At 42.6% G+C, this 24,255-nt stretch overlaps 1 protein-coding gene across 2 annotated transcripts in view; it reads left to right on the top strand.

Moving 5' to 3' along the window:
- The window catches only part of AHI1 (Abelson helper integration site 1), a 107,461-nt gene that overhangs the window by 13,387 nt on the left and 69,819 nt on the right, over positions 1-24,255 (top strand). For both annotated transcript variants that reach the window (XM_066611222.1, XM_066611223.1), the window contains 12 exons: positions 366-582; positions 1,081-1,273; positions 2,021-2,116; positions 3,162-3,347; positions 5,466-5,621; positions 6,592-6,724; positions 8,990-9,113; positions 14,204-14,433; positions 15,665-15,768; positions 16,978-17,096; positions 18,211-18,341; positions 22,441-22,581. In XM_066611222.1, coding sequence (XP_066467319.1) covers positions 366-582; positions 1,081-1,273; positions 2,021-2,116; positions 3,162-3,347; positions 5,466-5,621; positions 6,592-6,724; positions 8,990-9,113; positions 14,204-14,433; positions 15,665-15,768; positions 16,978-17,096; positions 18,211-18,341; positions 22,441-22,581 — 1,830 coding nt within the window. The remainder of the gene's footprint in view (positions 1-365; positions 583-1,080; positions 1,274-2,020; positions 2,117-3,161; positions 3,348-5,465; positions 5,622-6,591; positions 6,725-8,989; positions 9,114-14,203; positions 14,434-15,664; positions 15,769-16,977; positions 17,097-18,210; positions 18,342-22,440; positions 22,582-24,255) is intronic.

Here is a 24,255-nt window from a genome sequence, read left to right as displayed (position 1 = left end):
AAAAGTTCAGATTCTGTGAGTACTATGCTCTTCCATGTTTACTGGTTGATGTGAAGATCATTCTTATAGCTGTTTTTCATACAAATCAGAGGCTGTTTCAGAACATATCACTTGGTTTTAAGTACATTCAGTAATGGAACCTTTAATAGTAGGTGTGTTTCATATTGAAAAGAATTTCTTTGCTGCTAAGCAGTATTTGTTCAGTTTCTTATTAATACACACAAAAACCAGTATGCAGTGGTATATCATGAACTTATTTTTATAATAAATTATGCATATAGCAAAATTAATTGATATCAGCGTTTGCAATGTCTGCATGAATTAACATTAATCATATTGATCCTCATTTTTCATTCTGCTCCTAGCTATAGAAGAAAATACAGAAAAGGAGGAAAATATGTCATGTACAGCTGCTGGAAATATTTTGCCAGAATCAAAACCTGTTTTTGATGATAGCCTTGTGTTAGGTGTTTACATCCATCGAACAGATCGACTTAAAACTGACCTCATGGTATCGCATCCCATGGTTAAGATTCATGTGATTGATCAAAAAACTGGACTGTATGTCAAGAAAGAAAATAGGTAACTTTAGTGCCTGTTTAAACATCTTGCCTGTTCTTCCAAATACTTAACTTGTCCCTGACCTTACGGAAGCAAATCTGAATAGATTGGTTGATGTCCCTCGAACCATATCTCCGCTTAACAGCCATTCCCCCCCCCCAATTCAGCAATACCAAAATGGCAACTGCTACATCCTGTGGGAGGGGGCAGTTGCAGAGGCAGTCTGGGTGAAGGAATATCCAGGTGAAAGCATGGAAGGGTCTACTCAGACCTGCACTAGTGGGGTCAAATTTAAGCCAAAATTATTTAAGCTCTCTCTACACTTCAGTGGGCTGTGGGCTATATGTAGAATTGTTTGAGCTGGAATAGGGATTCAAACAATTTACAGATGTTTGGTATCCAAATATTGAACATTGCTATTTTTCTCAATAGCACAAGTAGCCTACATTGTAGATGTTTTTCCATTTTGGCAAAAGTCAAACCCAGTTGTACTCAACAGTGCCTACTTTTGTTCTACAGCAGCCGACCGGTTTCATCTTTCTATGAACAAGAGACAGTGGGACATATTCTCCCCATTATGACCCAGCCTTATGAATTCAGGCACTTTAAATCAACGCTTCCAGAATGGGAGGAGCAAATTCTGTTCAACGAACGTTTTAACTATTTCCTTCAAGATGATGAAAAAAGTCCCAAAGTAATCCTGTTTTTTGAGGTACAGTATGAATCTTTGGTGTTTTATCAAGGTCTGTTAAATTCTTACAACTCTTCTTATATTTTTGTTAATATTGTTGAAATGTTTTATTAAGAAAGCATATTGAGAAGGAGTTTGGTAGTGCTAAAGCAATGATATTATTATGATGGAAAACAAGAACCAGGCAAACACCTAGAAGGGCTTCCCTGAGTGCATGCCTGCAGAGCTTATCTGCAGGTGCTTGGTTTGTGAAATTTAGGGAAACAGGTTGGCTATCAGACAACAGTAGGATGCAGAATCCTCATTAACTTTCCCTTTCCGAGCTTCTCTAACAGGTTTAGAAGACTGTCAGCAAAGTGGGGAATTAGTCAATGTGTGGAACAAAGAGGCTGCCTAGCACATTGTTTGCTGGGAAGCTTCCTTGATCCCTAATGGGGGTTGCCATATAATTACCCAAATATGCATGTTAGCAAGTTTTTCTCCAAAGAAAACTCCTGTCTATTGACTTGCATGGGAGCTTTCTTGTTTCTTCTGAGTAGTCTCCTTAATATTTTGAGAGCTAAGATTCATTGGGTACAGAAGAATGTTGACTTTCTGTAGTTCTGGACATGCAGATTTTCAGAGTTTGTTATGTGGGTATGCATTCAGCTGAAAAATAGTGTGCCACAAAAAATGGCAGCCACAATACTTGTACAATAAGTACTTCTACTGTGCAAAATAATATCATTTAGGAATGTAAACTAAACTAAATGTGTCTTATGGTTCCAGATTCTTGATTTTTTAAGCATGGATGATGCAAAAGCCAACTCTGATGTTCACACTCAAGAACGTGGTTTTCGGAAAATCTGCTGGGCATTTCTAAAGGTATTGTGTTGTAATGGAGACATTTGGCTGAAAAATATCCAAATAAAAACTCATTAAAAATAAACTCAGAGACAACACCCATGTGTTTGGTGAGTGGGAACTAACAGATGTGTATTTCCAATTCTAGTTCTGATAGTTGATAACTGTAAATACTTTTCTGTTGTCTGAATAAACAATACAATGGGCAACCCAACCCTAAGGCCGCATGGCCTACACTGGATCCTAAGCAGGTTAGGAGCAGACTGGAAGTTACCTTGGGGTAAGGTGATATTTTCCCCCTTACCCCATGTAGTACCCCAGCCTGCCCTGTGGGGCTACTCAGAATTTGCACCAGCAGTTTAGCTGGCACACATCCAAGCAGTCTGTGTGTGTGTGTGGGTGGGAGGAGCGGGGGTTAGGATATGGTGCATGCTACCAACTCTGATCCCACTCACTCCCAGTTTTGCTCTCCCCCACCCCGAAATGCCCCCTCCCTACACCCGGAACACCCTTCTGTCACTTTCCCAGCTCCTGCATCACTTGGCGCAAGCCTACCTGCCTTGACCGGTGCAGCCCAGCACACATCATTGTACCAGTGTGGCCTGCTCATTGTGCTGGCGTGGGCTGAGTTGCACGAGTATTTTTCATCAATTCTAAGGGAGGGGCCTGCAGGCTTCCCCTACCCTCTAGAGGACATCTACAGGCCTCAGTGAGTCTAAAAGTAGCTCTGATGTCCCTATCACCAGCATGATTGCAGGAGCATTAATACTACCCCCTTCTCTCTCTGGCAAAGACTTACAGGCAAGGTACCGTTGAACTAGCTGAAGTGATACTTACTGGGTTATTCATTTTACATTTAATGTGTGCACCCCATTCTTCTGATACAGAACTTCTGCTCTGTATCTATGATTATTTCATTTGTCAACCTATGAGTAACTTTTTAAAAAAAAAATTGTCACATCATAAACACAGTCATGCAGTTTTGACCATAGTCAGTACAGTGCGTCAGTGTCGTCAAAAACTTTCAATTAGAATTTTTTTGCTTTAAAAAATTTTGTGTTTTCAGCTTGTAGGTGCAAATGGAGTTCTGAATGTTGGTGGTAAACTGCGTCTTCAGCTGTATTATCCTCCTCCAAGGTCCAGGGCACAGCTCAATGTTGTAGAAGTTTATGACTGGTGGGCAAGATGTCCCAGAAACCGTTATCCCTCAACGCTATATGCAACAGTAAAAGGCATTAAACTTCCAGATCATGTAAGTTATTGTAAGTTGAGTATGCATAAACCAGTATTTCTCAAACTGTGGGTTGGAACACAGTAAGTGGGTCGTGAGCCAGTTTCAGGCGGGTCCCCCTTCATTTCAATGTATATTTTATTTTTAATATATTAGACTTGATGTTACCATGGTATGTGACTGCATTTGGGGAAATGTTACAGAGCTGTACTTTTGGCTACTATGCATATTATTTAATAATGATAATCAATGGGGCTTACTCCCAGGTAAATGTGAATGGGATTTCAACCTTTGGGATGTTTGGGGATTTTTTTTAACAGATTAGCAACTGTTTGCGAGGGTTAGGAGCATTCGTCATTATTTTAAATACATTTTGATACTTATTGTAAATTTCATTAATTAATTAATTGAGTTAATTTTGTCATATGGGATGTGTTAAAAATTTTTCTGCTTGTTGATGTCACTTCCAGCCATGACATCACTTCCAGGTTAATGATATCACGTCCAGTGGGTCCTGACAGATTGTCATTCTAAAAAGTATGTCCTGGTGCTGAAAAGTTTGAGAAGTACTGGCATAAACAATCTGATAAAGATGCCCTTATGTATGTGAAAATGAGAAAAGTTGTTCTGTTGTTGGTTTTTTGTAACTAGGTATAGTAGAGAAACAACTTATGTTACAAACTTCCCTCCAGTCTCCTCTGGTACTTTTAATTTTTTTCTGTGACTCAAAGCTCAGTTTAGTAAAAAGTTAATACTGTGAAGTATTTTCAATTCCTTTTTCATTCAGTCTGGTCAAAACTAAGAGACTTCAGTGAAATGGATGTTAACTTACATTATGGTTTGCATGATTTTTAGAAGTGTGAGACTGTTCATATTCATATTGATCTAGTTAGTGAACTAGACAGAGTTATACACATTGCAATGGGCATATCATCGAGCATTTTTGAAGGCTGTGCTTAATATAGATTTTGGGACTTTATACTCTCATCTGCAGGAATCAGGATCCCATATATTGCACAATTCCATCAATGGGAATAGAAGCTGTATACCAGGGATGGGAGTCAGGTGACTCAAATTCAAGTCATGAAAATCAGCTTTTTTTGCTGACTCTTGTATACTCGAGTCACACAAATGGAAGACTCAGCAAGGGCCCTTGACACAACACTCAGTTCTCATGCATGCAGGCTAGAGTTTGTCTGGGTATGCTTGCTTACCTTTTTCGCATTGTGAAAGACCTCGTAGGGCCATCATTCAGACCGGGTGAGCAGCATGGAAGTTCCAGTCAGGAAGCAGGGAAGGGTTAATGTTTGCTTTTGCAGTGGGGAGCAGTGGGGTAGGTGGGAGCGAACTCTCTTGCCTGTCTGATAGGAAGGAACCGATGATCATTGGGCGAAGGATAAGTAGTTTGATTTGTTTCTTTGGATGAGGGAGGGCAGGAGGAGGAGCCCAAGAGGGTTCTTGCCTTGGAATGGACTGGAAAAGCCCAGTGAAAAAGGAGGCAGGGAAGTGAGGGTGGGGAGGTTTATAGAGATCATGCTTTCCAGTCACATGGCTGCTGTGAGCTTTGTTATTACTAGGGGAGAGGAAGTGAGGAAGTCCCATTGAATGACTGGCTGCAGTGGAACTACTTCTGAGTAGAGCTGCAAAGGATTGGGTTGTTCTGGTAAGCCTTTCGGCTGCTGTGCTTAACCCCCTCCCTCTTGCTGCTTCTGTCCCTGCTCTCATGCAGTCCATCCTACCACTCTGTTTACAGATGTGATGGGACAGCAGGGGAGAGTTTAAAGGGAACCCTGATACACAAACACACCCCGGAAGCAGCCCCGTTTTTTTTTTCTGTGCCTGGCAGACCCACTGAGTCTCCTAGATGCGACCCAGGTATCGGAACACCCTCCAGACGTATGTGGAGTGCAGCTCCATTCATGTTTGGAGGCCTGGGTGCCCTTACCCATGGATTTCATTATCTGGGTGTTTTGACATCTGCAGGGGTTGGATATTAGTTCATTTGAAATGAAGTTCATTTGAATGTTAATAGATTCTGACATATCTGTTCATTTCCATGTTGTTTTTGATGTCTGATTCTTATCTAATAAATTTATCTGCAAGAAAGCATTTATTTTCTTAATTTTTTTTTAAATGTAGGTAGATCCTTCTTTCCGTTCTATGATGGCTATTCAGCAGGAATATCATTCTCCATCATTCCTAGATCTGCACAGTGATGAATCTAAAAAAGCGAGTGAATCTGGGCAAGAGTTGAAAAAGGAGGAAGCATTTAAGTGGTCAAGACTTCCTGGACAGGTGAGAGTTTTTATGTCTTTGTACAAAAAATTGTTAAGCTAGTGTTTTAAGGGATGAATCTGGAAATGTTTCCAGGAAGTTATCTAAAGGAGCAAACTGTTTTGACTTCTGAGCTTAGATGCTATTAAACATAATGGGTGACTTGATAATGAGGTTTTTCACTTTCTGTGAAAAATGGGTACAACTATTGATTCCTCTGTGAATTGTGTATGTTTTGCATCCCTGACAATTGGAATTTATTGAGATATAAATTTAGCAGTGAAATGTAATTAAGTAAGGGCGTAATCCTAACCCCTTATTGTCAGTGCTTTCCAGCACTGGCATAGCCGTGCCAATGGGACATGGTCTGCATCCTGCAGTTGGGTGTCACTCACGGAGGCCTCCTCAAAGTAATGGAATGTTTATTCCCTGACCTCAGAGCTGCATTGCCCTTTATGTCAGTGCTGGAAAGCACTGACATAAGGGGTTAGGATTGCACCCTAAATGGCTTAACAATTAAAATAATGAGACATATACAACAGTATTATATAAATGTTGCCTGATTTGCTTTGAGTCTGCTCAGGTCTTTCATCTCCAGAATTATATTTGGATAGTTGGGAGCTCATGCTCTCTTTCCCTGTGGTGAAAAGGAACAAGAGAGAGGTCCTGTGTTTATTGCAGGAACTATCTTGAAGGATATGGGTAGAGGTGTTTAAAAATGGTGTTAGTTACTTTATTCAGAAGTAACCCCATTGTGTTCAGTAAGGATTTCAGCCCAAGTCTATCTTACTCAATAGAAACAAGCACGTCTAGCTATGGGAAATCCCACATTTTCAATAAATGTGAGTTTTATCAGCACACTTCTTACCTTAAGGCTTGCTCCAGATTTCACCCCAGGAAGAATCCCATGGACAAAGAAATTAGATATTTCTGCCCATTGATTTCTACATTTGCTTGATTGTAACAATAATAGTTTGATTTGGACATGCAGGTTTGTCACATACCGAACAAGCACCTGTTTTCCCTACGAGCTGGAGATATGGGATGTTTCTGTATTCGCTTCTCTGAAGATGGCCGAACATTAGCAGCAGGTTGTGCTGGGAGAGATGGTTATCCTATTGTTTGTAAGTTGCAACATCAAGGCATATTTCGGTATTTGAATACAGAGCCACAAAAGAAGCATTTTGTCCTCCAGCCTCTGTGACATCACAAAGCAATTCACCCCATACCTGAACAGTTTTGCTACTTTTATAAGGGCGCAATCCTAACCGGCAGTTATGCTGGTATAGGTGGCCCTGGAGGGTCGCAAACGTCCCGTAAAGCACGTATGCGCCTCCTTAGGTGGGAGCTGTGTTGGCACATTCAGTTGTACTGACGCACAGACGGAGGCAGAAGCCTCCGCTGTGGCTCCCGCAGTGCCGCTTGTGATGGCACAAGCACGTCGACATAAGCGGCAAAGGTAGGCATGGGCGGCGTGGGGAGGGGACGGGAGGGGGTGTTACTGGGCGGGGGGAGGGAGGGCCCAGGGGCGGGCGTGCGGGGAGCCAGGGGTGGGGCTGGGACCCAGCGGTTATGCCAGATCCCAACCCCTGTCCCCAGGGCAAGCGGAGTGGCTTCAAGCCGCTCCACTCTCCTCAGACTTTTGCCACCTCCAGAGGTGGCGCAGGTCCAAGACAACCCATAGGAGCGTGCAGCCCTTACCACAGGTAAGGGGAAGAGCTTCCCCTTGCCCATGGCTGAGCTGCTGCTCACTGCAATCCCGCGTTGGATGCAGCGCAAGCGTCCTGGCTTGCCTGCTCCAGCGCGGGTTAGGATTGCGCCCTAAGTGTGTTTAAGGGGGAAAAAGCAATTAATTCATATTTAAATGAATAAGCATACAGTACTTAAAAATATTTAAATGAGTAATCGTACATACGGTGCTTAAAAAATAAAAAAGCCAGGCATCTTACCTGATGCGTGGTGGAAGGTGTAAGACTGACTGCTCAATCAGCGTTTGGTTTTATGATATGCACAACAGTTGCAAAGCCTTGAGGAAGCTGGCCCTGCGCACTGAGGTTAAGGGACTATGAGCCCTCTTTTTATATTGCATCTTACTTCATGGTCAGTCATTGTCAAAGATGGAGTCACAGAAAAAGATTTAGATAAAGATGTGGTGAAGAAGAGGGGCCAACATGCCACAGAAGGCAAACACATGGGGATGTTGAGATCATTCGGGAAGGGTTACCCTGCAGATGCCTGATCTTGTCTGATCTTGGAAGCTAAGCAGGGTCAGGCCTGGTTAGTACTTGGATGGGAGACCACCTGGGAATACCAGGTGCTGTAGGCTTATACCATAATCTTTCGAGACTGAAGGTTGCCAACCAACCATTTAATCAGTAAACCTTGAGGAGATGTTTCAAGAAAAAATTAGGTAGTTTGGCTCAGACTGAAAGTAGATATGCCTTTAACAGAACAAGCGTATGCATGTTTACTCAGAAGCAAGTCTTATTGAATTCAAAAGGGCTTACTCCCAGGAAAGTATGTATAGGATTGCAGTCTGTGCCATTCCATGTTTGGTTAGTTCTGTTTTTCCCCTGAGTAGCTTTTGAGAGCTGTGGCACTGAAGGGGGCTAAGCCTTTCCCACTGTACTGTGGTTCAACAGAGTTAACCCCCCATCCCATGCCGCAGTTTGAGTCTGGATTTGGAGTCCCATGGCTGCTACTTACAAAATAATACAAAAATAGAAGGGCAAGCAACACTTTTGAAGTCACTTCAAGCTTGACCCTGAAAGAGAGCAGTAAAGTGCTCCAGGTATCAGGAGTGACGTGGAAAAAAAGCTGGAATGTGAGAAGAACATGAACAAGGCTTGTAGTAAATAATCACGTAGCCATTTGAAACCATTGCAGTATTTGTAGGATCTTAACACTTCCTAATTGGTACGCAGCTATGTGAAAGGAGAAAAGTCTACTCTAATAATATTGCTTTTCTTGATTTGCACTGGCTTGTGATGTCACGGGTTGAGAAGAGAACCCTTGATTAAAGAGTAACCACATAAATGTCATACTCGCCAACCACTAGATGGAAGTAGATACTTGCAGCTTATCTTAAACTATTAACATAGACCTAGTAGGCTGTGTTCTGGTAACTAGGTGCAAATGGAACGGAATGGTTAGAAAAGACATGAATTGCCCTTAGGAGAATATCTAGCTTTATAATACTGTAATTATTATTGTAGACATATTTGTACAAACCTGTTTCTCCACAGGGAGTTTAGTTTTGATGGAAAAATAAATATACCTTGAAATGCCTTTTAAAACAAAATATTTTCTTTTAAAAGCTGCTGCAATATTAAGTGATTGCTCAGTTGCATGTATTCCTAAACATTTAAATTTGTTTTCATTTTGATTAGTATATGAGATTCCTTCTGGACAGTACTTGAGGGAATTTTACGGACATCTGAACATTGTGTATGATCTTTGCTGGTCAAAAGATAACCGGCATCTCCTGACTGCCTCCTCAGATGGCACTGCAAGGTTAGTACAAGATAATTAGTGCTGTTTAAATTATGACATAAAGCAAGGAGGAGTTTGTATGTCTACCTTCTTTCCTCTGATAGGGATGGGGGGCATATTGCTCTCCCACCAGAGTTTGGCCTGGAAACATGGCAGCTGCACTACAAGGAGCGGAGAGTTGTTTTTACCAACCACTCCCAAACTTGTAGGTCATAAGACTTCTTTGGTTAACCTCATCCTCTTAGAATTAGCCCTTCTCATTAACTCTATGTGTGGGAGGGGGCAGAAGGGCTGTGCTCACTCATTGAAAAGAGATGCATCTTTCATGTGGATTGCACATGTGTGTAACATGAGCCAATGCCCTTTCCCAAGTGGTGTGACTGTGGTTCAGTCAGGCCTTGGTATCTGTGGGGGATCTGGGGTATCACCGACTCCCTGCGGATACCAAAACCAGCAAATAAGCAAATCCACAGGTTGGTCCATTATTATCTCCAGTCACATCCAGAGGTGTTCTGAAACCTGCAGAGGCCTCTGCAGACGTCAGAAAGTCCTCCACAGATGCCAGAAAGGCACCGGTTTATATGAAAACTGGAAGTGTTTCTGGCACTTCCAAAGGCCTATCTGAGGTCTGCAGAGGCCATGTATGGACTCAGAAAACCTTCTGGACACAACTGGAGAACATGTCCAATTGCGTCTGGGAGTTCAGGTCCGGTCTTTCCACTGTGGGTTTGTAAGCCATGATGTGTTAAATCCATGGGTCCTAAATCCACAGATAGGAAGGACAGTCCTGTATAGTAAATTGAATATTGAACTGGTACAAACCAGTTTCAGAGCCACTTGGCCATGAAACCATCTAGCTGTCTGCAGGGTCACTCTCCTTTACTCTAACCCACTTCAAGATGAGGATAAACTGGAGTCACCTCATCTGTTCAGCCCTGAAATACATAGAACAGCTAGATACAAATGTGGTTCCATAAAATGCCTTAACTGTAGATATATCTGCTTTGTAATCTCCCACAAGGCGGTATTATTTTATCTGCTCATATGTGGGAGAAAACATTGCAATTTGAATACATTGTGCTTCTGGAGAAAGTAGGCTATCAAATATATAGTGCAGGGGTGGGCAAACATTTTGGCAGGAGAGCCACATCATCTCTCTGACACTGTGTCGGGGGCTGGAAAAATAAATTAATTTATAGTTCAAATTTGAATAAATTTACATAAATGAATACATTAGAGAGGGAACTTATATGAATGAACGAATTTTACTGAACTTCTTTATAATACACACGAGAACAGGCATGTAGAACTTGAGAGCTATGAACAGTTTGCCATACACCTCTTGCACAGTGAAAACATACAGACCAAACCAGCCACATATGGAGACATAAGTTGTTCAGAGGCAATGGGGGGTGTAAAATTACACCCAGGGAATAGCAGAAGAGATATGTACTGATGCACTTGGGACTATCGTGGATGTGCTTTCGCCAGACTTGCAGACCAAGCCAGAAAAGTGAAGGGGAAGGGGTATAAGTAACTCCTGAGTACATGCCTCCAACATAAAGCACAGAGTGAGATATAACTACCAGAGTCAAGCAAAAACATGGAATGCTTAGGAATTTGATTTCACCAGAGACAGCAAACCTTGCCCATGGATCTGATGGTCACACTCTTCCCCCCCCCCCCAAACTTAAAGCAGAGATTGAGACATCTGTATCAGAGGCAAGGAAAAACATGGAAAAATAAAAGCAGATATATCTGAAGGATGAAAAGGGAAAACACCAGGGATATCCAATACTTTCCAAATAGAAAAGAATAAAAAAAAGTAAGAGCAGACACATTTGAATGATGAAATGAGCATCACCAAGAGACTCAATGGGAGGCACCAGCCACTTCCAAGTTTTTTGAAGCAGAAATGGAACCAAGCCAGGAATGGGTGGGGGGGTAGAAATAATGCCAAAGAAAGACAGTGATGCACTTGGGGAAAAACAGCAGAAAGCAGCACCTGGGTGAAGGAGGTTCCAAGCAACAAAAAAACAAAGATAGCACAGACTCAGACCAGGCTAGCTGTGGGTAGGAAAAAAAAATCACCACAGAGCTGATCCCATTGAATTTGGGGGCAGGGAAGAGGAAAGAACTCTTGAAACACCAGCCAAAATAACATTGAAATTTACTTGGGGGGGGGGGGAAGAGGAAAGATATCTGGACTCACCAGCCAAAAGCATTTTGAAAATAAGGCATGGGGAGGAGCAAAGATCTCCATACTTGCAACCCACTTGTGCAGCCTCTCCTCCTGTAGCCTGCTCCAGCAGGCTCTCCACATTGACCCTTCAGAGGGGATGGAAGCTCTGCTCTGCCCGCTGCAAACTTCTGAAATCGGCTAGCCTTCAGCCCTCCAAGGCCTCCTAGCCTTGCTGTCCCCTCCCAGCTCTGTAATCCTCCCAAGGCAAGGGGAGCTCAGTTCTGGAGGGTTTCTGAGGACCAGAGAGGCTGCGTGTGGCCTCCCCAGCCCTCAGAACGCCTTCTAAGACTTCTGGGAGGCCTCAGAAGGTCACTTTTAGTTTTTCAGAGAAACCGGAAGTGACATTTTAAGACCTAAAAAAGGGCTTTGTGGGTTAGGGAAGCCTTATCTGGCCCTCTGAAGGACTTTTTAGGCCTTAAAATGTCAATTCCCGTTTTTTCTGAAAACTGGAAGTGACCTTCTAAGGCCTCCCAGAGGCCTTAGAAGGCATTCCAAGGACCGGGGAGACCATACGCAGCCATGCACGTGGGCCAGATGGAGAGACTCGCAGCCGGCCTGGTGGAGGTTCACCGTGGGCCGTATATGGCCCGCGGGCCAGGGTTTGACCACACCTGTGCAACCCAAGAATCTTTCCTTGGGAAAATTAGTTAAGGAAATTAATTAATCAAAGCTTACTATCCTCTGTGTAAGTTACATAAGAACACAAGAACACAAGAACAGCCCCACTGGATCAGGCCATAGGCCCATCTAGTCCAGCTTCCTGTATCTCACAGCGGCCCACCAAATGCCCCAGGGAGCACACCAGATCATAAGAGACCTCATCCTGGTGCCCTCCCTTGCATCTGGCATTCTGACATAACACATTTCTAAAATCAAGAGGTTGCGCATACACATCATGGCTTGTACCCCATAATGGATTTTTCCTCCAGAAACTTGTCCAATCCCCTTTTAAAGGCGTCTAGGCTAGATGCCAGCACCACATCCTGTGGCAAGGAGTTCCACAGACTGACCACACGCTGAGTAAAGAAATATTTTCTTTTGTCTGTCCTAACCCGCCCAACACTCAATTTTAGTGGATGTCCCCTGGTTCTGGTATTATGTGAGAGTGTAAAGAGCATCTCCCTATCCACTCTGTCCATCCCCTGCATAATTTTGTATGTCTCAATCATGCCCCCCCTCAGGCGTCTCTTTTCTAGGCTGAAGAGGCCCAAACGCCGTAGCCTTTCCTCATAAGGAAGGTGCCCCAGCCCCGTAATCATCTTAGTCGCTCTCTTTTGCACCTTTTCCATTTCCACTATGTCTTTTTTGAGATGCGGCGACCAGAACTGGACACAATACTCCAGGTGTGGCCTTACCATAGATTTGTACAACGGCATTATAATACTAACCGTTTTGTTCTCAATACCCTTCCTAATGATCCCAAGCATAGAATTGGCCTTCTTCACTGCCGCCGCACATTGGGTCGACACTTTCATCAACTTGTCCACCACCGCCCCATGATCTCTCTCCTGATCTGTCACAGACAGCTCAGAACCCATCAGCCTATCTCTAAAGTTTTGATTTTTTGCCCCAATGTGCATGACTTTACACTTACTGACACTGAAGCGCATCTGCCATTTTGCTGCCCATTCTGCCAGTCTGGAGAGATCCTTCTGGAGCTCCTCACAATCACTTCTGGTTTTCACCACTCGGAAAAGTTTGGTGTCGTCTGCAAACTTAGCCACTTCACTGCTCAACCCTGTCTCCAGGTCATTAATGAAGAGGTTGAAAAGCACCGGTCCCAGGACAGATCCTTGGGGCACACTGCTTTTCACCTCTCTCCATTGTGAAAATTGCCCATTGACACCCACTCTCTGCTTCCTGGCCTCCAACCAGTTCTCAATCCATGAGAGGACCTGTCCTCTAATTCCCTGACTGTGGAGTTTTTTCAGCAGCCTTTGGTGAGGGACCGTGTCAAACGCCTTCTGAAAGTCCAGATATATAATGTCCACGGGTTCTCCTGCATCCACATGCCTGTTGACCTTTTCAAAGAATTCTATAAGGTTCGTGAGGCAAGACTTACCCTTACAGAAGCTGACTCTCCCTCAGCAAGGCCTGTTCGTCTATGTGTTTTGAGATCCTATCTTTGATGAGGCATTCCACCATCTTACCCGGTATGGATGTTAGGCTGACCGGCCTATAGTTTCCCGGGTCCCCCCTCTTTCCCTTTTTAAAAATAGGCGTGACATTTGCTATCCTCCAATCTTCTGGCACCGTGGCCGTTTTGAGGGACAAGTTGCATACCTTAGTCAAGAGATCTGCAACTTCATTCTTCAATTCCTTAATAACTCTTGGGTGGATGCCATCAGGGCCCAGTGACTTATTGATCTTTAATTTATCAATGAGGTCTGAAACATCTTCTCTTTTAACCTCTATCTGACTTAACTCCTCGGTCAGGAGGAGCAGCGGTATCTGCCCGAGGTCTTCTGCCGAGAATTCTCTCTACAGCTGCTATAAATAAATAAAGTAAAACTCCAGCTATATCAATAATGCTTTGTCAGGCTACACTGGATGTGGTGTCATTGCAATTGTCTTGTGAATTAGAAGGGCAGACAGTCCTGGGAGAATGGGAAGCCAGTACTGTTTTCAAGGATGGGAGTGCAGTACTGAAAACACTGGCATGCAATTTGGCAATGCTGATGTTGGATTATCAACAATAACTTACTGAAGGAATTGTGTCCATTCTGTAGAAGAAGATTAGTGTGGAAGCAGCCTTTTGTAGCACAGAACTTGTCCCTTTTTAATAGCTGACTGGATGATGAAATCATGTATCATTTTATTACCCTGAATAGCCCATGATATTAATATAACAGCCCATGTTTCTTTCTAGAATGTGGAAAATTGAAGCCCAGGCTACATCAGCCATGAAAGTTTTCCCTCATCCTTCGTTTGTCTACACTGCTAAGTACCACCCAGTAGCTGAGTATATTGTGGTGACAGGATGCTATGACTCTGTGATTCGGGTATGGAATGCAAAAGTGAAGGAAACTCATGGTCAGCTTTTACAAGAGTTTGATGGTCACAGAAGCTTTATCAATACATTGTGTTTTGATGCAGAAGGTATGTTTCTGCAAAGTATTTCATGTGTTGAAAATGCTGTATGTAACAATTCTTTTAGTTTATCCTTTCTATAGCCATGTGGGGTGCGAATATCTCTAATCAGTGATATTGCTTGTTTGAGAGAGTGTGAGGGCTAAGATAGCCCTCTTGATTTCTGAAACTCCTTCATTGAAAAATACCTTATAATTTAAAAAAATTATTAAAAGGGGCTGCAAATTGTAGCAACCAGTGGGAGATGATTGAACTTGTTGGGAAAGTTGTATGGCTCATTTGAAGTTCCATCACAAACTTTACCCGCTGAATACCTATGCTACTTCCTGAACCTTGAGCCACAATTGCATTTCCAAGGGCCAAGTGAATATGCATTTTCTTAGTATGTTTAGTTGAAAAAAAAGTAGTTTCTCCATAATCTAAGCACAGCATGGACAAAAAGTGTACACTATATATACATATGAGGCAAATGCACGTTATGGCAAACCAAAAAAAAAAAAAGATGGCGCAGAAAGGTTATGATGTGACAAGAGATTGAATAGAAAATGAAATGCTTTGGGTAGGAAGCCAGGTTTGGCAACTGCCAAGCTAAAGATACTAGCTGAAGGCAAAACTGACACATGACACAGTAAAACTGTGATTAGACTTCCTGACATCTTTCTTAGAATAAAAACATCAGGAGAACTGATCGCTGATCTCCTGCATCATATTTATTTTGGCCCTTGAGACTGAAGCTAGCGTCATACTTAACACAGCAATTTATTTTAAAATATTTAATTCCTACCTTTTGTCTTCAAAAATAAAGAATCAAGGTGGTAACAACTTCAGAAATTTAAAATATATAATAACATTGCAGTAGCCATTGGAATTTTCTTTGTCATATTCCCAAACAAAATAAAGTAACATATATTTTCCCCAAACAAAATAAAGTAACATATATTTGGGTTTGAGTTCTTTCTTTATGCAGTGCATAATTCATCTGAGGAACTTGCCATAGGATATTTTGATGGCACTTGGTTTAGATACCTTTAAAAGGAGACTAGACAGATTTATGGAGGAAAAGTTCATCACAGGTTACAAATCATGATGACTGTATGTAACCTCTGGGTAATCAGTCTTGCCTCGAGACAGAGATTTGACCTGAAAATGTTTTCAGATATCTTTTTGGCCTGTAATTAATTTGTATGATTTGTTGATAAAACTGCTCATTCATCACATTAAGCAAAAGATCTTTTTCTAGGGCTCCACATGTTCTCTGGGGACAGCACAGGACAGATAATAATCTGGAATACTTTTGTTAAAGGAAGTTCTCAATCACCTGTCCAACACTGGGGCATTAATAAGGTATGGATTAATGTTTTAATGCAGGCAGTTGAGTCAGGCAACTAATTTTTATTAAAGTTGTTGGTAGATGTGCAGCTGTATTCAGAAATACTTTGAATTGATTTCCTACTGATTGTAGTTAATTAGGTTAATCAAGTTGGAATTGAGAAAAATGGTTGGCAACCTTCAGTCTCGAAAGACTATGGTATAAGCCTACAGCACCCAGTATTCCCAGGCGGTCTCCCATCCAAGTACTAACCAGGCCTGACCCTGCTTAGCTTCTGAGTTCAGATGAGATTGGGCATCTGCAGAGTAGATCATTGATATTTGAACTATGATATTTAAACTGCAATCCTATGTGCACTTGCTGGAAAAGAAGCCCAACTGGACACAGCCTTACTTCTAAATGAATTTGTATAGATCAGGGTGGTGTCAGAGGTTGACCAGATTGGGCACTTGCTGAGGGCTCACGTAACCGAATGGGGGGTTTGGGGGACCCAGTAAAGGACTTTGCCCAGGGTCTCTAACAACCTTGTGCTATTTTTTTAATTTATTTTTAACTTAGGTTATTGGAAACCATAGAAAATCCTGTCATAACTTTTATATGCCTCTAAGTACTATTGTAGTTAGGGAGTTGGGGCACTTGATTTTCTCTGAATTTATTTTGTGCAGTTATAGGAGGTGGGTGGTATAAGTGGTATCCCCAGTCATTGCAATCCACAGAAAATGGTTAAAAGGATTTTCCAACAATAAGCCGCTTTTTACAGTAAATATTTTATTATAGACAGGTTTTCTGACCTTATGCTGCTCCTAGATGCCCAGGTGGTGGCAATGACAAGAGATGCATTTACAAGTTGCATCTAATTATCTAACTGTGTCCGTCTGGATAAACATATCTACATATTTTTACATATCTGGGGAAGTATGCTGTGTCTGTGAAACTCTGCCTAGGGAAATCTACTGATGCTTTTTAGTTGCAGATCAAGATGCTTTCACACTTTTTTGCCATTTTGAAGAGAACATACAGAGTATAAAATATATGCTGAAAGTTTTGGTGTGTTTTTTATTGGATTCTTTTTATGTTTTCTTGAATTGTAAGCTGACTTGAGTACCATTCAAAGTGATGGCCTATATGATTTAGAATGAATGAATGAATGAATGAATGAAAGTAAGTAGTGTGTACTTTGTGGCATTCATTTTGTCACTAGCCTTTTTTTTTTTTTTTTTAAGGAAATAGAGGAAGATGATATTAAAGGAATTGCAATAAATCATTTGGAGGTGCATCCGAATGGAAGACGTTTATTAATCCATGCCAGAGACAGCACTGTGAGAATTATGGATCTCCGGATGTAAGTATCACGCAGTCCAATCCTAAACTGGTCTGGAGCAGGCAGGCTGGTAGGCCTGCCTTGCATTCAGAGCAGGGTTGGAGCCAAAAGTGGCTTAGCCCTGGGCAAGGGAATTGTGGGTAAAGCCATAGCAGCCTCAATGGGGCTATTGGGATATACACCACCTAAACAGATGGCACAGATCTGAGCAGCCCGAGCTGCTCCTGGCTGCCTGGGACCGGGGATAGGATCCGGCATAAGTGTCAGATCCTGGATCCATCCCCCACTCACCAGCCGCATACCCTCCCCCGCCCCAAAACACTTCCTCCCTGCCTTCCCCATGCTCCCCCCCAGACTCTTGCGCCAGCCTGACTCAGCTGGCGTGGGCTTACCTCTTGGGCCGGCCAAGCAGGGCTCGCATCGGCCTCCAGAGGCCGGTGTGCATCTGTGTGCTGGTTTCCTTGCTCTCCCAGTGGCGTGATAGTACTTTACAGCACTTTCACGACATCAGTGAACCTGCGAAAGAGACTTGCGCAAAGGAACTTGCACATGGCAGCAACAGAACCCTGGCTAGGCCATTGAAATAATGGTATTTAGGTTCAGTGCATCAGGCCAGGACTCACTGTAGACCTTGAGTGATTCTTGCTTCATGGAAGCAGTTGAGTCCTGACTCCTATGGTGGCTATATAAGAACAGGCTTTTCAGGGGCGTTCAGGAAGCCCCAGAAGATAGTTGGAAATTCTTGTGGGCTGTATAGATATCCTATTGTTCATTCAAGAGGGGCTAGGTAAGATCCTAAATATTTTCCTTGTGGCTGTTATTCCCGCAAGAAAGATCTTGTGAAAGAGGCTCTTTCAGCCAACAAATACCCCAGTATCTTTATTAGTCTTACCTACATGGGAATAGAAGTTTCCTATTCCTTGGGTGAAGCTTGTCGAGACTGACTGCTTCATGAGTCTAAGGAAAGGTCATCTGGGTGCAAGAATGCTTACCTGCTGCCTGGAAGGAAAGTTCATTGTAAGTTGAATTTCACTTTATAACTGAAACTGAAGCTTTGTGTATCAAGTTTATATGCTTAGGAAGTCCTCAGAAATGTTTTACAGTAGTTATGCTCATTTTTTCCCCTCATTGTTAGCTTTGCTGCAAAGAAATACATAGGTGCCACAAATTATCGTGAGAAAATTCGCAGTACTTTAACACCGTGTGGAACATTCCTTTTTTCTGGAAGTGAAGATGGTATCGCATATGTGTGGAATCCGGAAACGGGTACGTGTGTTAACTGTTTTAAAGAACTGGGTAAGATAGTTGACCTTTTCCATTTAATTATTGTTTAAAGGAAAATGCTTTTCAGATAACTGTGAAGCAAAATATAAAAATTAGGATCGTTTTATTGGATTTGTGCTTTGGGGTTTACGCATTCTAAAGCACCACTCAACCCATCTGTGTTAACTCTCTTGGTTTATCTAGTTTCATCTTCTGCTTCATGTCATTTACTTACCTTAACAAAGTGCTACGTTGCAATGTAAGTATTCCAATACATGCTGGAGGAAATGGATTTTCGTGCAGAACCATGTGCATGGCAGACATGGGAAAGTGGGGGTGGGAGTAGTGCAGATATAGACTATCGACTGAATAGATATATTCCAACAGACTTTGGGATCTTGGGAACTTAGGGCCCAATCCTATCCAATTTTCCAGTACTGGTGCAACTGTGCCAATGGGGCATGCACTGCATCCTGTGGTGGTGGGGGGCAGTCACAGAGACCTCCTTAAGGTATGGGAACATTTGTTCCCTTACCTCAGGGCTGCATTGTGGCTGCACCGGTGCTGGAAAATTTGATAGAATTGGGCCCTTAGTGTATATATGTATGCATAAATGTGTGTCTCTAGGTGAGTTGTTCAGTGTGTGTAAGATGGAAAGAGAGTGTGTATTTGTGTGACAGAGAAAAAAATGCTATCTCAAGTTAGAATTCTTACAGCCTCCCCTTGCTGGTACAGCCGCCAAAAACGGGTTTGCTGTATCCAGTGGGGGGGACACACAGATTGGGAATCTTCCAATGTGGAAAGGGATTTAAATCCCCTTATACCAGTGGTATTCAAACTGGGGCGTTGCGACACCCCAGCCTGTGGGTCCTGGCCTCTGCACCCTTAAGGGGCGGGGGCAACCAGGAGACAGGGGAAAGGCAGCACTGTGATCCGCAGGATCGCGCCACTCAGGGGGGCTGAGCCAAGCCTCCTGCAGCCTCCTGGGGGTGCTGGGAGTCCTGCGCAACCGTTGGCAGGGCTCCCCAGGTCAGGAAAAGTGAAAGCAGAGCGATCGCTCCCCGCTCCGCAAAACCGGAAACAGAGCATGATCACTCCGCTTTCCCTTCTGACGGGGCTGCAGGGACTGGGGTGCACTCACCAGTCCCTGCAGCAGCCATCCCTGTGCGTGGGGAGCCCTGCGTGAGCGCCTGCGGGGCTCCCCAGGTCAGGGAGAGGGAGAGTGGGGCGATCACGCTCCGCTTCCGCTTTTGTGGAGACAGAGCAGATCGCTCCACTCTCCCTTTCCCTGACCTGGGACGACCTGACCCTTTCCCAGTCAACATCAGCGGCATGTGAGTTCTGCTGACCCTGGACCCATCAGGATGGGGCCATTATTCATTCTTAGGGCATGTGCGCAGTCATTTTCTCTATGGCTTTTTGGTTACATATACTTGTGATTACATTGGAAAGTTTTTTGGTGTGAGTTTTTCTGTATGGGCATAAAACTGCTACCAAGATTGCAACGCTTTCTCCAGCCACCTTCATCACCGGAATTGCTACAGTTCCATTCGGAAGAACTTGACTGCATATGAAGATAAATATTCATATTCTGGACACCCCCATTTCCAGGGGGAAGAACAGGATAGAAATCATTTAAATGAATAAATAAATAAACTCCCTTTCAGTTAAAGTCATACAACCGTGTTCATGACAGGGACTGACCACTTTTGGACTCTCAAAGATTCAAGAACTTTCCCCTCCCAAGATTTCTGCCACTTCAGAAATCCATGGAAAATGGTTTATTCTGGTCTGACTAAAATTTTAAATTAGATCAGTGGTGGCATCCTTACCATTATGGCACTTTTGTTACTTATTCAAGTGATGTAACCAATTAGCGTTTGCAGTGGTGAATATCATGCTGGCATTTATTGTATCTTAGAAAAAGCACATGATGGGTAAAGTTTAGAGTCAGCAGCTATGAAATTGTGGAAGTAATTTTGTATACATTGTTTCTTCAATTACGTAGTTGAAAGGAGTCAGCTTTAAATGGACAGTAAAATTACAGGACAGTAAAATTGTGAGCTAATAAAATGTTAATGTTTTGATGAGTATAGAAATGTATACTGTATACATTTCTATATATACTGAGTATATACTGGAACAGTATAGAAGTGGTGCTAATGTCTGGATGTGAAGTGGGTGCTTTCACCCTTGTTCAGAAGCAGGAAAAAATTATGTCTCTTGTTTAGAGAGGTAATTGGTTATAATGGATAATTGTGATGTTTACAAATGAACCACAAGAAAACATCATTGTATTTGATAATAGAAGTCACTGTGTGTCACCATACACTACATGGGCTGTACTCACAAACACACCCAAATACATTAATGCAATTCTATGTATGTCTTCTCAGAAGTAAATCCTAGGGACTTATTCTTAGAGAAGTTTCTCTCCTTCCCATCTTACATCACTTTGGACCATCCATTCACATAGTTTATTTTGATAGGACAATTAGGAACCATTTAAAGTACTTTTATAGCTTAAATAAATAGTGTGGTTGGATGGAAAATGAACATTAGCACAGCTTATCTGATGAAACTTAGCTGGGGCACAGAGGTACCCCTATGAGAAATCCAGTTATTTTCCTGGGTACGTTTGTATTCTAGGTACTCTTTTGCTCATTGGAAGGAGATGGTTAATAGCAATTATTTTTTCTCTGAGTATATTAAGTATGAGCCCATCAGTGACAATGCTCTAAAAGAGAAAAGTAATAGAGCCACTAAGATTTGTGTTTATGCAAGAAAAGTGCCTCTGGTGCATTAAATTGTTGAAGCCAGTAAAGAGGAAAATTCTGTGGAAAATTACAGGTATATTATTAGGAAATCATCAGAAATCCTGGAATCAGCAGAGCTATTTCTGTCGGCTGCAACATAACAGGCGGAACAAACCTTTTTTAGTTATTGAAAATATAGTCATTCTTCTTTAGTGGCCCAATTTTGACAGCTGATTGAGTGATACATGGGACATACCTGTATTTACATCACACAGTGCATTTTGCTGGTGTGCAGCCTCATAAAAACATAAGACCAGCCCTACTGGATCAGGCCATAGGCCCATCTAGTCCAGCTTCCTGTATCTCACAGTGGCCCACCAAATGCCCCAGGGAGCACACCAGGTAACAAGAGACCTCATCCTGGTGCCCTCCCTTGCCTTCATGCTGCAAGTGGCTTTTCTGATATGGTTCCTTGCACTGTTATGTCAATTTCAACCATACCATTGCAACTACTTGCAGTTTTGGTGGGCTTGAGTGTGGGCACAAGAATTGCTACACTAACTGAGGAAGTGTGTAAGGTGCAATGTGCCATTGCAGCACTGCAGAACTTAAACTTACATGCACATTGCAAGTTTATTTATTTTGCCGAGTAAACTGCTTTGCAAGCTTTTTTGTTGAAAAGTAATATATTAGTATATTAATAATAACAGTTTAATTATTAATAATAATAATGCTGTGACTACTTTACAAACACATCATGTTACACATACTGTTAAATTTCTTAACCTACTTGGATTGGTGCCCTTTGGATTAGTGCCTATAAAAATATGAAGCTGTTTTATGCTGAACCAGACCATTGTTATATCCTGCCAAGTGGTGTCTCCTCCATCTGGCTAAAGCTCTCTAAAGTCTCAGGCAAAGATCGACCATCCTTCCCAACTTAGATTTTTTAAACTGTAGATACTGAGACCTGGCATAATGTGTGCAAAGCATTATGTACTTTCGTGCTGAGCTTATGAACCCTCTGCAATACATTTGATAATGTAGTTGATGTGTATATCAAAATGCATATATTTTAAAGCACTGTTTTGTTAATTTAAACAGCGTAAAAATTTTTTTTAAGTCAATCAGCAGTCACATGCTTTGTGAAATAGAAATATGTTTTGCATCCTCTATGAAAAACGGGTAAGCAAGGAATAGTTTTGCTCTTTAAGGTCAGATTGTTTGTTCCTAATTCACAAATGACAAGCTTCAGCCCTTCTTTCGTCATGGGAGCCTTTGAGTAGATTCTTCCTCCAAATGACTATACTGAAATTAACATGATATCACTTTACTTTCTTTTGTAGGTGATCAAGTGGCCAAGTATTCTGATCTTTCCTTCACATCTGCACTTCGTGATGTCGCTTTTCATCCACATGAACATATGGTGTCATTTTGTGCCTTTGGTCAAAACCAGCCAATACTTGTGTATGTTTATGATTATAAAGGTAATTGAAGGACATTTTGGGTGTATGTATACGTACAGAGAGATTGCTTGAGAGCATTTGGGGACTTAGGGGAAAGATATGTTTATAAGGCTCCCTTCTCCTGGAGGAGCCTTCAGGTCAGGTCTGGCCCAATGATGATGCAACTGATGCGATTCATGTCAAGAGGCAGGTTGCAGGAAACAGCAAACAGATTCTATGTGCTTTTCTTGCCGAGTCTGCCACCGCCTCCCTTCAACTTGCAGGAGATGGAACCACTCCAATCCACTTTCCATTCACTGACAGTGAATTGGAAGGCAGCAATCCAGCCCAAATACCTTGCTTCTTCCTCAGTCCTTTTAAACCAGGGGTCTCCAAAATTTTGGGCACGAGGACCACATCGTATATCTGACATGGTGTCAAGGGCTGGAAAATAAATAAATAAATAATATATGGAGAATTGATTATTGAATATATTAAGTGAGTGGGGTGGAAGGAGGAGGGGAGCAGAGGGCAAAATTGATTTGCACAGGAAGGGAGAGAAATTGATTTTGAAAAAGGATTGGGGGAGCAGAGGGCACAGGAAGAGAGGGGGATGGATTCTGAAAAAGCATCGAGCAACCTACAACACAAATTGCAAACTTTTTTTGGTCACAGTTTCTTCTCCGTTTTATGTTTAATGAACTTTATATTCCAGGTCCTCCAGCATCAGTATATACCTCATTCAGCCACTAGAGGTGCTGAATGTAATGGAATAATTTCTTTCCCAGAAGATACACCCAGTAATACACCCAGAAGTGCATATTCTGAGTTATTTTTAGCCCTGAAAGGCCTTGGAACCTTGGGAGCCTGATAAAATCCTTCTGAGAGCCGGATTTGGTCCCTGGGCCAGGGTTTGGAGACAAACCCTGCTTTAAACTAAAGTGTAGGACGTGCTGGGAACACTGCTGGCACATTCCACACTTCCTGATTTGACTACAGGAACCATGCAAGGAAGGAACAAAGTAAGGCAGGAGGGAAGCAGATTGCCACCACACATCTCCTCAAAAAGACTGTGCAGAAGGTGATGATCCACTTCCTTATCCCCTCACCCTTCTTCTTCCTCTTTTGGTCCCTTTAAACAGGATGTGTGGAACACTCTGACAGTGCACCAGCATGTTCTGCAATTCCTGATTTTTTTTAAAGAGACCAGTTGTGAAGGAGTTAGGTGGGGGCGTGAGGGCATAGCACTTTCAGTGCTGTCTTTTCAGCAGTGGTGACCTCCCCCCCCCACTTGGAAGTAAGTGGTGGGAGGTGGGTGATCTGGCATCACTGAATCATCCCCCTTGCCCTTCTTCTAGTCAGGTGATCAAGGAAGAGTCACAGTGGTGGGGGCAGATCTGCTTTACCGCAAGCGGAACCTCACCTTTGGCCAGGCCTGCTTTTTGTGACATAAAAAATTTAACTTTTAGCATTTGTATAGCTCTTTTTGAGTGTGCAAAGCACTTTATGGGTGCAATCCTAACCTTTTATGTCAGAGCTTTCCAGTGCTGGAAAGCACTGACATAAGGGGTTAGGATTGCACCCTAGATGTATTATCTTGGTGTTGCCCTTATAACAACCTGGAAAATTAAGTGTCATTTGCCGCATATTGCAGCTAGGGAACTGAGGCTAATTGAGAATAGCTTGCCTAAAACTACTGAGTGAACAAGGCACTCC

The sequence above is a fragment of the Tiliqua scincoides genome, chromosome 1 (genome assembly GCF_035046505.1).
Source record: "Tiliqua scincoides isolate rTilSci1 chromosome 1, rTilSci1.hap2, whole genome shotgun sequence".
In the NCBI taxonomy this organism is placed as follows: Eukaryota; Metazoa; Chordata; class Lepidosauria; order Squamata; family Scincidae; genus Tiliqua; species Tiliqua scincoides.
Note: the sequence above shows the minus strand (reverse complement) of the source record. Positions and strands in the feature narration are given on the sequence as shown.